Raw genomic sequence first — 23,461 nt, 5'->3', positions numbered from 1 at the left:
GGGTCCCGTGACTCCCTGTGCAGTAGAAAGATGGGTCAGAGGAGGCGCGACCTCTAGGCTCCCAGCAGGCAATGTGAGGGCCCACCTGAAGAGGGCTTTGCTGAAATGGACCAATGGCAAGTGTCACAGAGATAGGGTGGCCCCCTCTGAGGGGGTCCTTCAAAGGAGGTTGGCGTACAGCTGAGTAGTCTCTATAAATAATCCAAGGAAACCAAGAGACGAGGAGGCAGGGAGAAGGAAAGAAAGACAGGAAGAGGAGGGACAAAGAAAAAGCAAAGTACAAAGAAGGAAGCATCTAGGAAGGAAACAAAGAACAGGAGGAAAGAAGGAAGGAAGGGACACATGAGAGAAATGAAGTGTTTTAATCTACTTTAACAGTTGAACACCGTGAAAATTTTTGTAATATAAAATTTTAATTTTTTTAATCTTTAACTTGGTAACTGCTTTTTTCATGGAAATATTTATTAATGAATGGGCTACAATTTGGAGAATGCTGGTGCAGACATGCAGCAAACAGGTGTAGAAGAAGAAGGATGTAAAACCATTGTGAGAATATTTAGATCTATAGTGATTCTTAGGAATACATTTGCGGTTGTTTCAATTCTAAGATTAGAACAAATTTGTAGCCAAATAATATCTACATTTGGGGAAACTTGTGTATTAAACACACCCACTCCCCCACTCCTGCTCTTATAGTATCCTGCCTCTATTCTTTACCTCTACGTAAACCTCACTGTGTCTGTGTTTGGTAAAAAATTGTGCACACTGTTCGTTTACTAAGCACAGATATATACTTTCCAATAATTAAAGAAAAAGATCTTTTAAGAAAAAGTGTTAGTAAAAATTAAGGCTAACCGAGTGCTTGGCATGGCAGGTGTTCTATGAGGATTAAATGATTTGCTTCTTCTAGGTAATTTAACACGGTCTATATTTGTGTATTAGGCAACGGAAATATTTTTCCAAGCAAACCTTAAGTGCTCCCAATAAAGTTATTTGCTCAATTGCCCTGGGGTGTCTCATGCTCTAATGAGATTTGGGCTAAGAAGGGCAGAGTATGTTAGTCCTAGAATTCACCCAGACCGTGTTGAACAAAGTACATACCTTTCTTTTACTTTTTTCTGCATGTGTCAGATGTGTTGTTCACGCTTAGTCCCTTATAGTGTTTCTTCAATCTGTGAGAATTACTGAGATTATAGTAACTGTTCATTATATCTTGCATTTTTCATAGGTTTCATTAATTCCCTTCTATTATGGTCTTTGTGCTAAATTCTAATGAAGAAAACTGTAGAACATATTTTGTATGAGAAAATAGCAAAAAGATGGTAGACTATGCTTTGTGTATAAAATGCTGACGTGAAGGATTATGTGTGTGTGTTGGGTGGGCGTGAGGGAAACTAACTAAGAGAACAGAACTTGTTAATGACCTGTATCACTCTTTCCCAGTACTCTACAGATATATCATCAAAAGCTCTATTGTGACTTTCAAACACTTGACTCTGACCAAAATAACAGGCAAGGAATGTGTCAAGAAAAGCTCTTCTTTGGATTATAAAATTTAACTTTACTAACTATGGAGCTTGAAGCTTACTTTCATAAATTACTTACAAAATAGGAGAGCCCCATCATCCCAGTCTTGAAGAAATGCAGTTTTATCTTGTTTTAGCTGTACTTGCTGAACCTATTATTATACATTTAATTCCATTTATACATGTGGCTTTGCCCACTATATCTTTTGATGAACACAATATCTAAGACAAAATGAAGAGAAACAGTTGCATGAGAACTCATTTGACATCCAGCCCATATGATTGCACACCTCAACGATTGAACTGCTCTTTTAATCAATCACCTGTCTCTCCTTTCACTTTCAAACAGCTTTTTGTTTATGATCATCAAGCCACTTTCTGTGTACCCATCAGAAAAGAGTAAGGGTCAAGTAAGGGTCTCCTAAAGGAGATCCATAAAGTCTAAGACTGAAGAAGAAAAATAGGAAATACTGGGGCAGGGAGAGTCCCATGAAAGGCCCAGGTGTTCAGTTTGCTTCTAGGGTGGGTCTATTTTTGATGCCAACAGAACTTTCTTGAGTCCCTTAACAAGGGACTAAAGCTTCTACTACAGTCCAAAGTGTCCATAGGGCATCCCTTAAACACACTCTACACTTCCTCACCTGCATGCCGTGCCTTCCCCTCTCTTCTCTGCTTATACAAATCTCCACTTTCAGAGTGCAGACCCACTGGGAAGCATTTTTGGACCATTCCATCTGGAAGAGAAAACTCCCTCTGAATTTATATAATGCTTAGCTGTCAGTGTCAATGAGAACGATCATGTACAGAAAAAAAAGAATCTTGGACCAGATAGCCATACATTTCATCATTTACTAGATACGTAATCTTCTTGAATAAATTTATAGCCCTCATATACGCCCCCCATCTTCATCCTTAAAATAGAGTAAGATCTATGCTACATCTCAAACATGTTGGCAGGATAAAAATGTTGTCATGTTTGTGAAATGTTTTGTATGTGGTAATTGATTATACTTAGGTAAGGTATTTGCTTTATTTCCACCACATTCAGCTATGATGATTTACATCCTGGTAATGTAATATGCTTTCAGTCATGACTTTCTTATTGCCTCAACCCTATTAAAAATATATTAACTTTTTCTGATGTGATTATTATAGAAAATATTAAAAATGCATCAAGTATAAAAATGGGAAAAAAGTATAATGTCCTAACCAGAAAATAACCACTAAACCAAGAAATAACCACTAGTACCATTTTTTACTTCATGTCATATACCTATATATATATCACAATTCTTATATATGCACATATATGTGTATATCTTTGTACACAGCTCTGTTCAGTTATCAGTACATCCTATGGATATTCTTAGTCCTCAGCTCCATCTTTGCTTCCTAAGGTACAGCCATAGTATTTTGACCCCTGTTGTGTCTGGCTAAGCACTCAGCACTTTGCTGTGGGTATAAAATGTTCAATAAATAAGCTTTGTTCACAGAATGGCTTAAAGCACTTTATGATGGTGTAAACATAAAATTATTTTATGTTTGAACAGAACTTGTGACTTGAACGATAACACTGTGTTCCTGTTGATGAGCTGGAGCCCCTGCGTGTAACCCTGACTCTCACTTTTCCTTTCCTTTCCCTGTAGTTTGTTGCTCAGCCCAACTGTCAACAGCTGCTGGCATCTCGCTGGTACGATGAGTTTCCCGGCTGGAGGAGAAGACACTGGGCCGTGAAGATGGTGACGTGTTTCATAATAGGACTTCTTTTTCCTGTCTTCTCTGTGTGCTACCTTATAGCTCCCAAAAGCCCCCTTGGACTGTTCATCCGAAAGCCATTTATCAAGTTCATCTGCCACACAGCATCCTATTTGACTTTTTTGTTCCTGCTGCTGCTTGCCTCTCAGCACATCGACAGGTCAGACTTGAACAGGCAAGGTCCACCACCAACCATCGTCGAGTGGATGATATTACCATGGGTCCTGGGTAAATGTGATACTATAGAAAATATAATCCAAACGTGTTGCTGCCATGGAATTTTGTTGCTCAGAAAAGAATATTCATTAAAGTTGGGGACGTAGGAATGTTTAAAACAGGTTCTGACCATTGTAGCTCCAAGTCTTAGTCCTCAAAGCTAAATAAATACTTCACAGACTGCGGTGGACCTGCCCCCAAATGCAGCCTACAAAACGTTAACTTTAGGTTTTAGAATTCCAGACTTTCATGACTTCAGGTCCCGTGAATGATTTTCTGGGTTTTTTTTTTTTTTTTTTTTTTTTTTAAGTATGTTTGTCTTCTGAAGCCTTTCAACATGTCTCATTAGCCATATGTAAATAATCTTTTTAATTTTCTTAACAGATACACCTTCTAAAAGTACAAATTACTCTGCAGAATTAGTGATTCTGTACATAAAATAACTAACCATTTTTTAAAATCAATTCATTTAAGTTTATCTTTGAAACTATAGAGTAAAGCAAAATAATAGGAAATTAAACAGTAGGACATCCTCCATCTCTCTCTGTTCTTTTCATAGAAAAAAATTTTGTTTTAGATCTTCAGCAAATCATGGTAAGGTAGAAAACCTCAGAGTAGCTGGTAAAAACCTTGTTTTCCTTTCCTCTTGTTATTGAAGTCAGAGTTAAAATTTAAATTTTAAGTATTCTTCCTTCTATCCTACTGTGGTTTGCTCAGAAATCACATTTTCTCAATTTAGCTCATCATTTTAAACCTCTCTGATATTATATCCATCTCAGCACTTACTAATTAGAAAATATGTGACAAATTTAATGATTCATAATCTCAGAAGATCAGTTTGGATTAACTGTCAAAACGGCTGGAGAGACTGTAAAATGAGGAAAAGGCAGGAAAAAAAACCAGTATCTGAATCTGAGATAGATACACTTTTTAAAGATTACAAATACTGTAAGTACTGACAGTAAGAAAAGTGCTTAGGAACAAGATTTGATGTCTTACAAATATTTCTAATAATTAAAAAAACCCTTCTCAAGTGAACGTTAAAATAAGATACATTCTCAATCTGGAAAAAAAAAAATAAGATACATTCTCAATCTGAAGTAAAGTGTGATCTTGGGATGGTTTATATAGTCTGTAAATGTCTTTTTGAATAAAACAATTATGACATAGCAATTGATATTAAATATAAAATTATCCTACCTGCATCCATTTAAATTAAATATCTCCCCATAGGAACCTGTTCTTTATTGAGTTTTCTTCATAGAAAATTTCTTGGGAACAATTCATAAGGAAGCTTTTGGAAGTCAAATTTCCCATTGTGTGTAACTTATATTGAATGTCTAAAAATCCTGGTGGCCCAAGTGAAACACAGAACATTTCACTTTGAAAAATGGTATAGATATAATGCAGCATAAGTAGATATAATACTTCTAGTCTTTTCTTTATACAGTCAATGAAAATATGTAGGGTACTTTCTATGGATTAAGGGCAGTACAGGGCAATAGTGAGACAAAAATTAAAAAAAGAAGAAAGAAAGAAAAAATGAAGAAAGAAAATGAAAGAAAAAGAAAGAAAAAGAAAGAAAGAGAAAGAAAGAAAGAAAGAAAGGAAAAGAAAGGAAGGAAGGAAGGAAGGAAGAAAGGAAGGAAAGAAAGAAAAAGAAAAGAAAAGATCTCTTCTCCTTATGAAGGTTAAATTTTACTGGAAGAAATGGATAATAAACAAACAATGAGATATGTGATATAATATCAGAAGTGGTATATAATATGAAAATTAGAAGCTCCAAACTTTGAATAATTCATAGAAGTAAAACAGTCATTGGCTGCCTCCTACATGCAAAACTTGTCACATAATTTTCCGTGAAAATTGGCTAGAAGAAACCGTATCCAAATTTCAGCTGAATGGTTAAATAAGGTAGAAATTTAATTATGAGAACTATAGTTCCAGCCAAAAGAAGTAGCTGCTAAAGGCAACCTTTCCTGAAGATATCCTGCAGAGGGAGTTCATTTATATGGGAATCTTTAGGATGAAAAGAGATGTTCTAGAATTTAAAAAATACCCATGAATGATCATCTTGCTTAAATAACAGAGCATGAGAAAAAGAATGTTTCTATATCAAATAGATCTGTCAAAACAGATTATTCATCAAGGCTGGTGAGTTCTCAGTGCCTCGTATCTAAGGCTGAGTTCTAAGTGCTTTGCTAGAGTCATGATTATAACGGGTATTCTCCATGTTATTTGGCTGTAGAAGAAAAATGGATTTGAATACATGTCCAAGTTCTACCACTGAGAGACTATTAAATTATGGGTGGACACAATCTCTCAGGATTTTCTGTGTTTTCATCAATAAGATGAAAGATTCAGAGTGATAACTTCTTCAGTCCCACTGTGTCCTGTTATCCTGTCCTGGGGACCTATCATTATCGGCGCAGAGAAAATTGATCTTTTCGTTGGTGGGGAGAGGGAGTGGGTGGAGGGAAGAGGGCTAAAGACAACAGGGTAGGAATCCTTTAACCTTTTACCAGAAGTGTGATAGACGCAAAAAAAGCATGGTCTCATTTGCTGACTATATCAATGAACCTTCTATATTGCCTCACTCAGTCCTGCTGTTTGGTAAAGTGAGTGACTGTACATTTCATGGTCCCTGCATTGTAAGGCTCTAGGTTTATAATAACAAGACTTCACGACTTACGGAGAAGTGTGTGGCTTGTGTTTCCCTCATCATGTTAATGTTCCCAGTGACTGAATGAAGTTCTGCGCATGGGTTTTTCTCAAGTCTCCTTGAACCGACTTAGGTTTTCAACTCATGTCACCTCTGTGAGTTGCTTGTTCTGTAAAGAAATATTTTTTCATTTTACTAAACTTCCTTTCCTTCCATTTTCAGATTTTTCCCAGACCTATGATACTGTAGTTTAAGGGAAATGATTACTTTGATACTTCTCATTTTGTTTATCCTGGCAAAAAGACTTTTGCTTTACTTGTTTTATATATTTATATCATAAATTTCCAACTTTTTTGAATAGAAAATTTTTCTAACTTTAAAGCTTATCCTCTCAAATCAATCCCTTTATCTGAAGAAGTATGGTTTTTGCTTGGGAATTTCCATGTTATATACTTTGCTGTGTTTCAGCAATAAGATTATACAACATGACAGATCCAGATACCTTGTGATTTAGTTCAGTGGAGAATAATGTTTCTGTGTTATTTTCACTGTCTTTCCTGTTGAAGTTCAACATCTTTTTGACTATATAAATTGAAGTCTATTGAGTTTGATATCTTTAGAAGAGAATCTACAGTGGTCCTTATATCCTTTCGCTGTGGTGTGATTGATAAATTGTAGCTCATCTCTAGCAAAGCTTTTCGAATTATTTTTCCTTCAGATTGAAGGTTATCAACCCTTCTTTTCTCCCATCAAATAACCTCTAGAGATCGTCTTACCTAAGTTTGCTGTCAGGATGAATTTAGCATATAAGCAAAGAAATTTAAAAGCCTGATAAAGGGATAAAAATTATGATTCTGGTCATCTTGAGAGATACAGTTTTAAGCAACAGAGAAAACTAATCACAGATAATTCCGTTAGAACTCTGTCAGTAGAAAGGTAGATTCTAGACAGATAGACACCAGTATATTTCTCAGATTGTCAAATTACCCATTTGAACTAGAGTAAAAAGTAAAACAACAGTTTCATCCTGCATGCATATGGCCTGATAACAGAGCTATGCTTTTCAATTTCAATAGAGAGAAAGTATCACCGGGAAGACTGTGATGGATTAAAAGAAGCCTGGGGTCAGATCAGAGACATGGCTACTTCTGTATTCTGTTGTGTCATGACCCCAAGGCTCTTAATTTATTAAAGGTTTGATTTTAACAATATAATACTAAGGATATGAAATGAATATAATATTCATATGAGAAACTCATTTTTATATAGAATTTAAATGCAAACTAAATATAGCATGTTATATGTAGAATGCGTATTATGAGAATTCATATAAATTAAAGCAGAAGTTTTAACTCCAGTAGATGTCATTTGTTTCTGGAGATAATGTGGAGTAAAATGTGAAAAAAAAAAACTTTTTTGAATGCTAATTTTTAAAGCCTTCCCAAAACTAGATTGGATTTTTCCACAGAATCCATTATAACTCAACTGTAACAATTAAATTTGTGTCATAGCTTCTTCTCCTGCAAAAAAAAAAAAAGTGTGCATATATATGAAACATCCAGATTAGACTTAAGTTATCACTTAGCAAAAAGAATATGCAATTGATAACATTTTCCACAAAAGAAGTAGAATGTTAATGAAAGCTATCATATTAATAAAGCAGGAAATACCTTGTTCCCAATGAGAATACTGCCGAATGGCTGCTGAAGTGACTTGATATTATGTGTGTGCTTAAGAATATGTCATAATTATATAGCATATAAATCTGTGCATGCTGAGAATGGTGAACTGAGGAAAAGATATATCAGAGGAAGAGATATGAGATCTGTTAAAAATAGCTTCTAGGGCTTCCCTGGTGGTGCAGTGGTTGGAAATCCGCCTGCCAATGCAGGGGACGCGGGTTCGTGCCCCGGAACGGGAAGATCCCACATGCCCCGGAGCGGCTAGGCCCGTGAGCCATGGCCGCTGAGCCTGCGCGTCCGGAGCCTGTGCTCCGCAATGTGAGAGGCCACAACAGTGAGAGGCCCGCGTACCGCAAAAAAAAAAAAAAAAAAAGCTTCCAGTGAATTTCTAGGCATAAATTAAGAATTGCTCATAAGATCCAGATTCTGTCTTGCCTATAATACATACTTATTTAACAATTTTTCTGCAGCAAAACTGGCCTCTCATTTTCATAATTTATTTTATATTTTTATCTTTTAAAGGGTTGATATTAGCAAATCTGAAAATTTCAACAAGGCCTGCCAAATGGAAAATAAAAAATGGTGATCACGTTCACATCTAGATAAAGACTCAGGGACAAACAATCCTGTATATATTCTTTCTTTCCTATTACCATTTCTTCATCTTTTGTCTAAAAGGCATTAAGATCACATGGCTTCAGGTACTCGTACTTTCAGCCTCACCCTTCAATTATCCGTCTTCCCCCAAATTAAGAATTATAAGAAACAAGTCTATAGATTTCCCCACTCTCTCCCTTGGCTAGGTGTTCTAACCACCTCAGCAAACTAGCTGCAGACACATATAGACAACTCAAACACAGCTGCAGAACATCCGTTTATTAATTTAAAGGGATATTTTAATTTTCCAGAAAACCAGATAATCATTGCAGCATGACATAGAATTCTCATTTTCCTGTTTATTTGTGAGGAAGAAATTTTAAAGTCATCTTTACCAAGATTTATCAAGACTAACACAGTAAAATCTCAAACAACGAAGTATTCATATAGTTGTAAATTGTTCAGTGTGCACATACCATTGCTGACCAAATGACTTCCTTTTCTATTTTTTAATACTTTTTATTGGTGTACAGTTGATTTACAGTGTTGTGTTAGTTTCAGGTGTACAGAAAAGTGAATCAGTTATACGTATACATATACCCACTCTTTTTTAGATTCTTTCCCCATATAAGCCATTACAGAGTATTGACTTCTTTAGTGGAGAGAAAATTAAGTCTTTTAGGTCATATATGCAATACAAATTTGGTGCACCAGCAAATGAAATCTACAGGCCTTGGGAGAATGTTTGACGACCGTGGTTCTGATGGTTCAAGGGAAGAGGAGAAAAGATAGGAAAAGAGGAGTACATAGGAAATGAGGGAGGGTCAGAGTAAAAGATTGGAGGTAAGCTGGAAGTGGTTTCTGTTAGTTCAGAATAACAATAATGGTAATAGTAGTGATGGTGGTAATAACAATAGAAACTAAGAAATTTGGCATTGTGCTAAGTGATTCAAATGTGTGTTTTTATTTGAACTTCATAGCCAACTCCACTTTACTTATAATAAGTGATGTTAGTATCTCATTTAATAGAGAGGAAATAGGCTTAGAAAAGTGAGATCACTTTCCTAGGTTCAAGGAGCTAACAAATGGTAGATACTAGATTCAAACTCCAGTTAGTCTAACTCCAGAGCTAGAGCCTTTATCCTCCATAAATACTGCCCTTGGAGTGTGAGAAATGGAATTTAAAGGGGCAAAAACAGCCCAAGAACTCAAGTTTCCATCCACAGACTTCTTTCCTGTTTTCTCTGCCTCTGTTTACCAACTTAAGTCTTTACAAAGGTCAAATTTGAGTGGACCACGTTTCTAATTTATTAAAGATGCAACGCTCTTTGAGATACACACTTGATATAATTTCCTATTGAAGGTGATGCTTGTTAATATAGCGAACTTAGCGTTGCCATCAGCATCACATCAGCAGGACCCTCCATCTTCATCTCCACCACCCGTCTCTGTTCTAAAACACATGCATTATAAATGGTTCCCTAATACTCACAGAAGCAATTTCTATTCTAAGAAAGAAAGAATAAAGTCTTTTGCCATGACCTTGAGATGCTTCCCTTTTAGTTTCCATGTTCACTTGCTAAGACCTAAAGGTAAATTTCCTTGCTTCCAGGGATATCATTAATTTTTTAATCTTTCATTGGTGTGTATATGTATGTGTGTGTGTAGCGGGTCTTCAGGAAATGTAAAGAGATAATTATATTTCTTTTGCACATAACTGTTTCAAAAATAGAAGCTTATAGTAGGTGGAAAGTGGTAATCTTCATAGTGAAAAATTAATAATCACTCATTCAAAAATATTTATTAAGCAACTACTGCCACTCATTGAAAAGGTGACTTGAGAAAAGACCTGAGGAATATTTATTCATTGTTTTTCCACCTACATAAATATATAATGCCTTAGTTCTCATGGAAAATTTTAAATTAAACAGAAATCCTATAAAAAGTCTAATACTGCATTGACAGAAACATTTTACTTGATTTTTAAGTTACTACATTTATGTCGTAAGCAATCAGGTGAGCTAGAATTCTAAAGTTCTTACATCTTAAAAAAAGTTTTACATCTTAATCCAAAACTAGCATCGTATTGTTCCTTGGCACAGTTTCAAAACGTGTACTTCCTTGATTGTATATTCCTAATTTTTTTCCTCTAAATGTTAAATTGATGCTATCAAAACTGTATTAATTTAAGGGTTTTTAGATGTCTTCAAACTAAGCATATTTGACTATTCACTGTCCCTTTAAGTCAGCGTTTCTTGAAACGTGGTGTGCTGACTATAGTCATAATCACTGTGAATTTTTTATGAAAAATTTAGATTTTGAATTCTCCCCTTGGTTGACTGATTCAGAAATTTCAGAGGTCTTTAAACACTAAAGATTAAGAAACAATTCTAGAAACCAAATTTTATGCAGGTTTCGTATTTAGTTCCGATTTCAGCTTTATTGAGGAATTGAGACGCATTAGAATCTAAACATGAAATGGTTTAACCTTTTCCAACCACTCTTCCCAACCACCCTGCACCAAATATCCTTTCCCTTCACTATCTGTCTGGTAGATATCATCAATTTCCTGAAATTTTGAGTTATTAAAAAGTAGTCCCAGTTCAGTTTAAAACAGGAAGCTTACCATCAGTTGAAAGCTCTCCTCTTCCCCACAGAGGCCTGACACGTGTATCAAAGGACCCGGAAATATTCATTTTTTGCTCATCCTTCAACCCCAACACTGGAATGGAAGGAGGGACATAGACTTTTTCTGTTCTCCCCATTGCTTGGTTTCTGCAGGCAAGAAGGATGTCAGGAAAAGTTAGAAGTCTTCTTTACCTCCTTGGTACCCTGGTCACAGCTCTTCCCTTGTTGGTTGTCTGCATCTCTGGCTTATACTGAGTGGCCTATGCGACAGGTCTTGACCCTCTGACTCTCCTGATGGGTCCATGAGTGTTCTTTAGAGGGTCCTGTGTACCTGCACACTACATAGTTCTCTGAATCCGAGTTTCAGCTCTGCCTGACATCTTCCAGTCTGGGAACTCATAACCAGCAGTTGGCCCCTTTATGGGTCCTGTGACCCTAGCAAGGGCAGGAGAACAAGACGGCTAAAGCCCGGCTTCTTCCTGTGATAAGCACTAGCTCCCCCAAGAGATCACAAAACCTTACTACCTCAGGTGGCAAGGGGCCAGGCTGCTGCCAGCTCCCCAGCTGCCTGGGGAAGGCCCACTGTTGGTTTGTTTTCCCTGAAGTGCAAGCCAAGTGAGAAAGGAGCAGCCCAAGTGCTCGGGAAGATGCCCCAGCAGGCGTTAAGAGCCAGCTTCTCCTTGCAGAAACCCCCCATCTTTGTGAGGCATTTTCGTGGAGTCTCCTACACTTGACCTAGGGAGGTGGCGGTGCTGGTGAGGTCGCTAGCCCCGAACTGCAGTGCCCTGAGCTCACAGCTCTCTGGGCCCCTCTTCCCAGCGTTCTCTCTGTATAACCCATGGGTTAGAGTGTGGCAGGAGGCTGGTAGCAGATATGGTCCTCACCCCTCAGGAATCCCCAGCGGGAAGGGCTGCAGTTTTCTGGACGCTCTCTTCAGAAGCTGGATACTCGAGGCTCTTTATCTTTGTTTGGGTTTTAAGAATAGCGCTGAGACTGTAGCAGCCGCCCCTTAACTTAGTGCCTCTTATGGGTCTGGCATCATGTGAGTCTCTACTGAGTAAAATAACTGCGTTTAGATTTCTTTTTGTACAAAAGCAGAATTTTGACAAGAAACTACCTTTTTGTTTCCTGACTTGGGGAGGGAATAAAACCCTCCAGCGAAGAAGAATTCTTTTTTGTTGCCTTTATCTTCATTGATTGGTGCCACAGCCTGGATTTCAGTGTTCTGTCAAGGGACTTCCAAGGCCAGATCCCTCGACTAGCTCTGGGGCTGCTGTAAAAAGCCCTCAGAGGTGTCGCAGGTGAAAAGCTGACTTGCTCTTTGCTTGGGGTTATTTACTCTTCGTGTAAATACTGACAGCAAGAAAGGAGAGGCGAGAGGTCTGTGTGCAGAACTACACATTTCTCACGTGAAATCGAGGCTGCTAAGTGCAGCATCGGAGGTCGGCCTGCTCCATCCGCCCCCCACAGCCAGCTTCACGTGATGGGATGTAACAGAATACTCACATAGCCCTGGTGAAAACTGTTACGGGAAAGGTAGAAAACAATAGCCCAGACTTCCAGGCATCCACAAATAGTTTTAAAGGAAGTTCTCTGACTCATTGGTACTGCGATCTTTCCGTGGTTGGTCCCTGCAGTCTTAGATCAATGCTTGTAATTAGACTTCCACCACCACGCTGAGAAATCATGTCACCTGTTTATAAACAGCAGAGAATAACTTTGAAATGTTCCCATTGTGGGACCAGCACAAACATTTTCTGACAGAAGCTCCCTCAAGCTTTGTTTGCTTTAGTCGTTTTTTGGTTACCATGAATAGTTTACTATCTGGATGCATGTTTCAGCCAGTTAATAGCACCTTCTAGTTTTTCTAAAGGCTTGTTTCTTCTAAAATTTCGGTGAATATTGCCAGAATAGAGGAAACTTGGTATTTCACTAACGTGCTCATAACAAATAGAAATCAATGTCATCAAACAAGGATGTGGTGATACAGGAAGTGATCCAAACAGCTGTAGGAAGTGATCCTACAGTCTGGTGCTTTGAAAACAAAAGATCCCAAACCCCATTAGCCAACCAGCACTGACTGACAGTCTCATTTACAGTTCAGGTTGAAAAAACAGTGGGCTAAGTCCTCAATTTCATCAGGATCTCTGTTTTTTCCATACAGTTGTGCCTTTCCAAAGTCAGGAGTAATATAATTTTTGTATAATTCAGAAGGTTAGATTTTATGTCTATTCTTTGAACTCCAAAGGAACTGTAATATATCCGAATTGTGAGTTTTTGTTTTGACTCTTCTTCAGAAACCTTAGAGGTCATCTATTGAAGTGTCATGTCCTTGAACCTGTCTAATAGGAACAGAGTCTGCTCAGATATTAAGGGGCTCCAGGTTAAAATGCTGCTTTCTACTGAGCTCCTAACTGCTTCTTCATACCTCCTTCCCCTCTAAAGCAGTTAGTTTTGGTGTCTTTACTCTTTTACATAATTACCCACAAAATATTTGAAGTTCCGTATTTTGGTGACTTAATAATCCCATTTGGCTTTCCAGTTGGGTAGAAGCAAAAAAAGAGATACAATTTATCTATAAAGGGAAATAAAATATAAACCCTCTTGTTGGTTAGTAGGTATTTTTAAATATATTTCATTTTAAAATACATACAAAATTTGAAAACACCAGAATCACAAATTCATAAAGTTGGAATGACCTTTAGAGGTCCAGTGGAACAAGTCTCCACTCATTGCTAGAATTTCTCTGGAGTATGACTGATCAAAGACATTCCAGGCTCTGCATTGGAATCGTAACCTCAAACGGTGATCCATTCCAGTTCGGGGACAACTCTGCCAGAGAATCCCCCTTACATTGGGCAAGAAGGTTCTGTTCTATAACTTTCATATCATAGATCCAATTTCTGCTTTCTGGGGCAGACCAAAGCTGGTGTGTGCCCTCTGGTACAGAAAAGTTTTTAATCTCTCATGTCAGCTATTGTGATGACTGAGTTTCATAGAATATTGATAATTCAAACAGGAAGAATCAGTGTCTGGCTTATTTATACCATTAAGGTAGAATTATACTTCTTGTATGATTCTATCTATAGAATTCTGTGATAATCCAAACCTTTCTTTTTTTGAAGTGAGATAACTGAAACCTAGAAGGACGAGACTACTAGCTAAGATTACAAAGCTGATTACTAGTTGAGCTGAGCCTGGCAATTCACTCACCTGACATTATCACTATGCCTTCTGATGAAAGTGAACTTGAATGCATTTGTTCAATCAACGATTGCAATGCTCACATCGCCTCATCTCTGGGAATTGGCAAAGTTTCAAGCAAAACAAAACAAGCTCCATTGTGAAATCTCAGGAGTAAGAAAATATTGTCTAAGAGCACTGCCTAAGGAGACTGGTATCCTGTTCTGGTTTCTCCACTAACTGGCTTTAGTCACATGGCCTTTTGGGGCCTTAGATTTCTTATGTAGGTTGTGGTTGCGTGCTGGATTCTGAGACTGTACCCAGGCTCAGTAGGAAAAAGCACCACGAATGTGTGAGAGGAGAGTATTTCCATGAGTACCGAACATTTTTCCTCATTGCATAATATAAATTGTAAGTTTCCCACAAGCTATAAAATCAGTGCGTGTATCACATCTTATTCAGATCTTATATATTCCTTTCTTCAATAAGGAGTCAGTGATCATTATCACCTCCCCAAATATGCCCAATTTTATCTGAGTTCTCAAGAGAGATTTATTTATGAAAGAAACTTCAAAGGGGAAGCTGGATATAACAACAAATCTAGAATAAAGCTGTGGTCTACAGCAGACTTTAAAATGCACTCTATATTTAATTCAACTGAAATCAGTCCTCATCTGGGTTCTTAATTTAAGTGTGACAAAATTTTAAAATAAAACTTTATTAATAATATTAAATAACTATTGCTAGTTTTCACTAAATAATTATGGACTAATATACTTTTATTTCTTCCAGAGTTCTATTGTGCAAATTTTCAAGCACATCTATCAGCAATATATCACAATTGATACTTTATTATATTTCTTTATTTTAAATCTAACCCTATTTCCATTGTCCAGCATAAATCTCTCATAATTTTTGCTGCCACTACTTTTAAATTTTTTACTATTTTAAACTTTTGCTGCCACTACTTTTAAATTTTTTTTTCTAGGGCACAGGTATATAAAATGTTGACAAACACATACAATCATATAGCACCACCACAATCAAGATATAGGACAAACTGTGGCCCAGTAGGCCAAATCTGGCCCTTTGACAGTTTTTATAAATAGTTTCATTATAACAAAGCCACACTCATTCATTAATTGCAAAGCCTAAATTATTTATTTTCTGGCCCTTTACAAAATAAGTATGATGGTAGTTTAGATTTTTATAGATGTCCTTTATCAAATCAAGACATTTTCCTTCTAGTCTTACTTTGCTGAAAGTTTTTGTCATAAATGGATGTTGAATTTGGTCAAATGAATTTATTGTATCTATTGAAAAGATTTATTGCATTTAATGAAAAGATTTTTTTCCCAAAATATCTGTTGATGTGACAAATTACATTGATTGATTCTTAAATTTTCAAACAATCTTGCATTTCTGGGAAAAACAGCATTTGGTCATGACTTATTATTAAGTTTATATATTACTGTATTTAATTTACTAATATTTGTTGAGGATTTTATGCATATTCAAAGGGTTATTAGCGTGTAGTTTTCTTTGTATTATTTTTGTATGACTTTTTATCAGAAAAATACATACTTTTAAAACATTTTTTCTTGTAATTTTGTAAGTGTTTGATTAGCACTGGCATTATTTTTTCCTTAAATGTTTGGTAGAATCACCATGAAGGAACTGGACCTGAATTTTTCTTTGCTGGAAGGTTTTTAACTATGAATTCATTTTCTTTAATGAATATAGGACAATTCAAGTTATTCTATTTCCTCTTATGTGAGTTAGGAAGGTTATGTCTTTCCGGGAAAATGTCCAATTTATTTAAGTTGTGAAATTTATGAGTATCAAGTTCATTTTATCACTTATCCTTATGAAGTCTGTAAGATCTGTATTTATGTCCCTTCTTTCATTTCTGATATGGATCATTTATATCTTTTTTTTTTCTTGACCATTCTAGCTAGACTTTTATCAATTTTAGTGACCATTTCAGAGAATTAGATTCTGTTTTCATTGACTTTTCTCAAGTTTTATATTTTAAAATTTATTGATTTCTGCTTTAAAATTTTCTTTCTTCTGTTTGTTTTGGGTTTAATTTGCTCTTCTTTTCAATGTCACAGTTGAAGCTGAGATCACTGATTTGAGACCCTTATTGTTTTCTAATTAAGCATTCTACTCTAAGTACTGTGTTAACTGCATCACAGAACTTTCAGTTGTATTTTCATTTGTAATCATTTCAAAATATTATCTAATTATTCTGTTAATTTCTCTTTAACCAAAAGTTATCAGAAGCATATTATTTAATTGCAAAATATTTGGGGATTTTGAGGTACCTTTTATAACTAATTTTTTATTTGCTATGTTGTCATGGTAAACATTTAAACATTTCAACATGTATAAATATGTTGCAGTTATATAGTCTATCTTAGTGAATGTTCCATGTGCACTTCAAAAAAATGTCTTCTGCTATTTTCTTTTTTTTTTTTAACATCTTTATTGGAGTATAATTGCTTTACGATGGTGTGTTAGTTTCTGCTTTATAACAAAGTGAATCAGTCACACATATACATATGTTCCCATATCTCTTCCCTCTTGCGTCTCTCTCCCTCTCACCCTCCCTATCCCACCCCTCTATGTGGTCACAAAGGACCGAGCTGATCTCCCTGTGCTATGCGGCTGCTTCCCACTAGCTATCTGTTTTACCTTTGGTAATGTATATATGTCCACGCCACTCTCTCACTTTGTCCCAGCTTACCCTTCCCCCTCCCCACATCCTCAAGTCCATTCTCTAGTAGGTCTGTGTCTTTATTCCCATCTTACCCCTAGGTTCTTCATGACCTTTTTTTTTTCTTAGATTCCATATATATGTGTCATCTTCTACTATTTTCAGACTGTTGGTAGTGTTGTTCAGAACTTCTATATTCTTACTAAACTTCTGCCTACTGATTCATTTACTTATAGAGAGGAAAAGTAAAGACTATAATTGTACCTTTCTCTATTTGTATTTAAATTCTATGGCATCTTGCATTATCAGGTTATTTTGTTAGCTGCATTCATATTTAGGACTGTTCTGTCTTCAGAGTGATTTGACCTTTTTATCCTATATTATATCCCTGTACATACCCAGTAACACTTCTTCTGAAATATATCTAGTCTTACATTAATATAACCATCTAAGTTTTTTTGAATTAGTATTTCATGGTAACGTTGTTATTCATTTATGTTTAACCTATCGATGAATCGTCATATAGTTATGTTTTGCATCTTTATTCTATGTGAACATCTCTGTCTTTTAAGTAGTGTGTTTAGACCCTACCTTTCATTCAACGTAATTTTTGATATTGACAGAATTAAAATCTACCCTGTTGTTTTTCCTATTTGCCCCATCTATTGCTGTATTTTTCCCTTTTTTTTCTGCCTGTTCTTGGATCATTTATTATAACTCCGTGTTTATTTACATTTGTGGCTATTTATGCATTTAAAAATATTTTGAGAGAAAGCCCTAGGATTTACAATGTAAAATTTAATTTATGACAAACTTCAAATAATATTTTGCTTTACATGCAGTATAAGAACCTTATGATAGTATGTTTCTAATTCCTCTTCCTCACCTTCTGTGCTAATGTTGTCATATGTTTTACCTTTACATATGTTATACATGTTATAAACCACAATACATTTTTGCTATATGCTATTTTTGCTTTATGCAGTCAATGATCTGTTAGAGCAATTTGAAATAAGAAAAACTATTTTATATTTATTTTCATTTTAACAGTTCCTGCATAGAGATTTTTATTTCTTTTTATAAACCTAAATTTCTGTTTAATATCATATACGTTCTGCCTAAAAAATATCCCTTTAGCATTTCTTGTAGCATGGGTCTCTGTCTGAATTTTTGATTGTCTGAAAAAAGTTTTTCACTACCCTTCATTTATTAGAGATATTTGTGCTGTGTATAGAATTCTGGATTGACTTTTTTTTCTTTTCAGCACTTTAATGATGTCAGTCTGTCCTGCGTGGTTTCAGATAATCAGTTTGATATCAGTCCTATATTTCTTCCTTTGTATGCAACGTGTCTTTTATTTCCACCCACCCCCTCCCTGTGATGTCTTCAATAATTTTTCTTTATCTTTTTTTGAACAGTTTGAGTATGATGTAACATGGTGTTCATGTGCTCATATGTGTGTATTTTGTGAGGGTATTTATTCTGCCTATGCAGAAGGCTAGACAGAAGTGTATAGCATTTATGCTTGAAAATGGACATACCTCTTCTGCTAGAACATTAGTGCAGGAATTTGACACAATATAATCAGGAGCTGAGCTGGGTTTGGGTTTCATTGTTGCTACAATCAGTTTCAGCCTACCATACACTTCTGCTTAGAGTGGTGTTATGGGCTACAAGTCTTTGCCCCCCCGCAAAAGTCACACACTGAAATCCTGACTCACAATGTGATGGTTTTTGGAGGTGGAGCCTTTGGGAGGCAATTGGGTCATGAGTGTGGAGCCCTCAAGAATGGGATTAGTGCCCTTATAAGAACAGACCAGAGAGCTAGCTCGCTTTCTTTCTGCCAAGTGAGGATCCACAGAGAGGTCAGCAGTCTGCAACATGAAAGAGGGCCCTCACCAGAGCCTGACCCTGATACCTTGATCTTAGACTTATAGCCTCTGGATCTATGAAAAGTAAATTTCTGTTGTTTATAAAACAACTCATCTATGATGCTTTGTTATAGCAGCCTGAACAGACTAAGACTAAGACAAGTGGGGAAGAGGATTATTATCAGAATTCCTGCTCCACTCACAGCTTTTGGCCTTCCTTGAGCACCTCTGCCTCTGAGCCATATGTTTGCCACTCCTCCAGTTGTCAGCTTCTGCTTCTTACTCGGTGTTTGTCAGCCTGGTGATGTGAGGCAGGAAGCTTGTCTGTTGTCTAGGTCTAGGGTCAAACTTAGGTAAAACTACACCTGGGTATCACGAGTGGAGCTTCTCAGTGATCCAAATCTTCCTTCTCAAGGCAGTAAAACTGTGCAGGTCATGTGCCGAAGAGAGTTTCCTGCCCTTCCTCCTGTGGTAGGAAGCCTCTAAGGATATTAGTATAAACTCTAGGCCCTGGACTGTTTTCTGCTTCTCCCACAGGGCTAACATGTTCTGCTTCATAGGGGTGAGGAGCTTGGGTAGGGCTTTGTGCCTTCCCCCCAGAACCAGCCTCTTGAGCAGTGGTGACGTCTATGGAGATGAGCTTACTAGTGAGTGGATGCCCCCCTGTGTCTCCCAGGGCTTCTGTCCTCTCACACTAGCTCACACTTAGCCTTTAGAATTTTGTTTAAGAAGGTTTTCTGAAATTGTCCTTCTCTCTTGTATGATGCCAGTGTTTCTTTTCTTTTCTTTTTTTTTTTTTTTTTGCGGTACGCGGGCCTCTCACTGTTGTGGTCTCTCCCGTTGCGGAGCACAGGCTCCGGACGCGCAGGCTCAGCGGCCATGGCTCACGGGCCCAGCCGCTCTGCGGCATGTGGGATCTTCCCGGACCGGGGCGCGAACCCGTGTCCCCTGCATCGGCAGGTGGGCTCTCAACCACTGCACCACCAGGGAAGCCCGATGCCAGTGTTTCTTACCCTGCACTCTGCCACAGGGGAGCTAATGCTCACCTTGTCACTCTCTTTACAGGAACCTGTTTTTCTTTGAAGTATAGGCTCCTTGGTTTCTCACCTCTCTGACGGATTCATGAAAAGTCATAATTCTATAGTTATATGACTTTTTCTTGCTTTTAGTGTAGGACAGATATGAAACTCTGTGCTACCCACATTCAATGTTTCAAACTATCATTACCTTAAAAGTCATGTTGTTTTCTTGCTTTAATATAGCTTTAAAATCATATTTATCCTTTTAATATTTCCTGATTCTAGATATTTTGATATCTTTCTTTCTCATCATTAGGCTGTAAAAATAGATTTATAAAAATTTAATACGATTATGGAAGTAGAATAATGATATACAGTGATATTTTTAAGTACTTTCTAATATTTGAAAATAAAATCTTTCCTATTAAAAACATGACCATAATAAAGGAAAGCGATTTTTATTTTCTCTGGATATAGCTTTAAAGCTACTGCTAGATATAAGGTCTTTTATTGAAGTATGAATGTTATAATCGTCTTCTGTCCAGAACTGAAATCAGATCTCTGAAGGTATTAATTGCTTACAAAAACACCACAAAGTACCCTGCTTAAAGGCATTAAGCCAGTTATGTTCACTAGATACACTGTTCTTTCATAAATCTTTGAGTCATTTTGATTTGGGAGGAAAAATATCTTCAAGTATCTGTTTACAAATAAACGTTATGATATTTTCCAGAGAAAGATATATAGGTATAGAGGAATTATAGTTTGATTCAAAACTGTACAACCTTATCAATTTATCAAATGGATAAAAGAAAGTGAAGCTGCCCCAAGAGAATTCTCTACAAATTAGCTAAATGTCCTGAAAGTTTTCAAATCTGACTGGGACTCAATTATTACTACCTATAAAAATAGGTGTTGCATTTAGAGTAACTATGTAGTCTCTGGAAGCTCCAAGATTCTTTAATTCCTAATTATAGACCTCTGTTTTTAGTGATTTCATTGAAAAATCACACTTATGTGAATCTTTCTATAATTGCAGGTTTTATATGGGGAGAAATTAAACAAATGTGGGATGGTGGACTTCAAGATTACATCCACGATTGGTGGAATCTAATGGATTTTGTGATGAACTCCTTATATCTAGCAACAATCTCCTTGAAAATCGTTGCATTTGTAAAGGTAACTATTGTTTATGTTATTGGTAAAGCATAAGTTCTGATAAGTATCGATATACCTTTCACTGCTATTATTTTTATTAATAATGTTACCTAGAGCATTATCTGTATGTGAAATTCATCATCTCATGACTTTATTGAGAGATAGGAATAAAAGACATAGATAATACACAGTTTATAGTCATAAAACAAATTTTAATAGATTTCCAAATAGAAGTTGTCACCCAATTTTCTTGCATCTAAATTGAATGATGCCTCGAAATGATTCACAATAGCTGCTCTCGTTTCTAATCCTTTCCATTTCTAATGAAATTCTACCTCAAACACTGTTCAAATTTCAGCAACCAAAATCTATTTTTATCAGTTACAACTAACCGATAAAATTACATAGACAGATCAAAATATTACTCTTTCAAAGCACTGAAATTATTATTTCAGTTTAAACTAATATAGTTTGATATAATTAGAGCAGAATATAATTTTTTTCTTCTCACCCCATTCAATATGACAGTGCTGAAATCTCACACACCCATACTCCCCCGCATTTCTTACAACATCAATCTTATCCCAAACCACATAATTTACATAAAATGTTTTTGTTCTGCAATGACAATTGGGATTATTTTGTACTTTGGGGGATGTTTTTCAAACCAAAGTATTATATTATTGCCTCCTCCTTCCTGCCTTTCTTTTCCCCTCTTTCCTTTTCTCTTCCTTTTTAAAAAAATTTGTGTCAAAATGATGAGTGAATTAGTAAAAAATAAACAGTGTTTAATTGAATTGTACATGAATAATTCATGCCATCTAATGAGCTGAGCTAGGAAATGCTAACATGTAAGTGAATTCTTATTCATGTAGTCTTGTCCTAAGTCGACTCCTGCAATTTTCAGCTATAACAGGGTCAAAATTGCCCAAAGTTGTTTCCTGAGTTGTTCAACTAAAATGTCTCCAGCACTCATATAAACATTAAGAAAAAGCATTTTCTACCACTTTCATGGAAAGCAAGCCGTGTTTTAAGAATGGAAACATGATTTGATAATTTTTCCTATCTGCATTAAGGTGAATGGCCTTGAGACCTTCTGAAGATGACAGAAGGTTTTGTGTTAACCAAGGAGGTTTTGCATATGTGTAGGAGATGGACATCTGTTTTGAAATGCATATCCTTCCAATTCTTCTTTCTTCTGTAATGATCTTTAAGTATATCTATAAAGTTGGTTTGGACATCTCTCTACTAAAAAGTAATACATCTGTTTTTTATGGTCCTGTGCACTTATAAAATTCTAATATTACATGACTATAGCAGTTCTTCTCAAACTTTCAGGTGCTAAGAATCACTTGGAAAGCTTGTTAAAACAGATTCCTTTTCTCCATTCCCAGGAATCAGGAGTATTAAGGAGGGGCCTAAATTTGCATTTCTTGCAAATTCATCAGGTGATATTGATGTAACTGGTCTAAGGAAGACACTTTGAATAGCCCTGGACTGTAAAATTCTATTCAGCAGCTCAGAGAAGCATGGGATTGATGCCAAAAGGATCCTCTCTCATACAATATTTATACTAAGAAACATAATATTTTAACAGATCTTATTTATATGGTGTTTACTTATAAAACATATATTTTATATATACATATATATATATATATATATATATATAAAACCTCTGGTATATACTGGGTACAGTTACATGAATTAATGGATACTTGTGGATTTTTGGCCCAATGGTTTTAGATACTGAATTTGAATTTTCTTAAAATGTTGTAAGTTTTTCACCTGTATTTTTCTTTATACTACACAAAGGGAAAATTTATGTTAAAAATTCAACTCACCCACCCCAAGTGATGAAGAAGAAAAGAAAGAGCGGGGAAAAAGGGAGATAGAAAAGTAGACAGAAATTACCTCTGATGACAATATGTAAATAGCATGGACTGTTCGGGAAATACATAGTTTGTTTATTGCTTTGGCCATAGGCGTTCAGTTAGGATTGTAAATATAGATGATGAAATGTTCTTTCTGAATGATTAGTTTGTGTGACCAAAACTTGAGTTGCGTGGGTAGTGTTTGAATGGCTGTACTTTTTTTTTAAATAAAGTTATTTATTTATGTATTTATTTATTACTTTTGGCTGTGTTGGGTCTTCCTTGCGGTGTGTGGGCTTTCTCTAGTTGTGGTGGCCTCTCTTGTTGTGGAGCACAGGCTCTAGGCACATGGACTTCAGTAGTTGTGGCTCGCAGGCTCTAGAGCACAGGCTCAGTAGTTGTGGCGCACGGGCTTAGCTGCTCTGGTGCATGTGGGATCTTCCCGGACCAGGGCTTGAACCCGTGTCCCCTGCATTGGCAGGCGGATTCGTAACCACTGCGTCACCAGGGAAGTCCTGAATGGCTGCACTTTAAACTTGGGTTTCCTGGGCTCAGTTTTCTTTTATCACTT

At 36.4% G+C, this 23,461-nt stretch overlaps 2 protein-coding genes across 3 annotated transcripts in view; one reads left to right on the top strand and one right to left on the bottom strand.

The window, feature by feature from the left end:
* Positions 1-23,461, bottom strand: part of LOC109550234 (uncharacterized) — a 529,004-nt gene that overhangs the window by 13,530 nt on the left and 492,013 nt on the right. The window contains exons 11-14 of the mRNA XM_073795485.1: positions 11,065-12,759; positions 6,190-6,328; positions 2,168-2,260; positions 1,606-1,748 (exon numbers count right to left, since the gene is read on the bottom strand). The gene's annotated coding sequence lies outside the window, so the exon portion shown is untranslated. The remainder of the gene's footprint in view (positions 1-1,605; positions 1,749-2,167; positions 2,261-6,189; positions 6,329-11,064; positions 12,760-23,461) is intronic.
* The window catches only part of TRPC4 (transient receptor potential cation channel subfamily C member 4), a 163,293-nt gene that overhangs the window by 107,593 nt on the left and 32,239 nt on the right, over positions 1-23,461 (top strand). For both annotated transcript variants that reach the window (XM_073795065.1, XM_019936702.3), the window contains exons 4-5: positions 3,173-3,509; positions 20,898-21,037. In XM_073795065.1, coding sequence (XP_073651166.1) covers positions 3,173-3,509; positions 20,898-21,037 — 477 coding nt within the window. The remainder of the gene's footprint in view (positions 1-3,172; positions 3,510-20,897; positions 21,038-23,461) is intronic.

Source organism: Tursiops truncatus, chromosome 18, assembly GCF_011762595.2.
Source record: "Tursiops truncatus isolate mTurTru1 chromosome 18, mTurTru1.mat.Y, whole genome shotgun sequence".
NCBI lineage: Eukaryota > Metazoa > Chordata > Mammalia > Artiodactyla > Delphinidae > Tursiops > Tursiops truncatus.
Note: the sequence above shows the minus strand (reverse complement) of the source record. Positions and strands in the feature narration are given on the sequence as shown.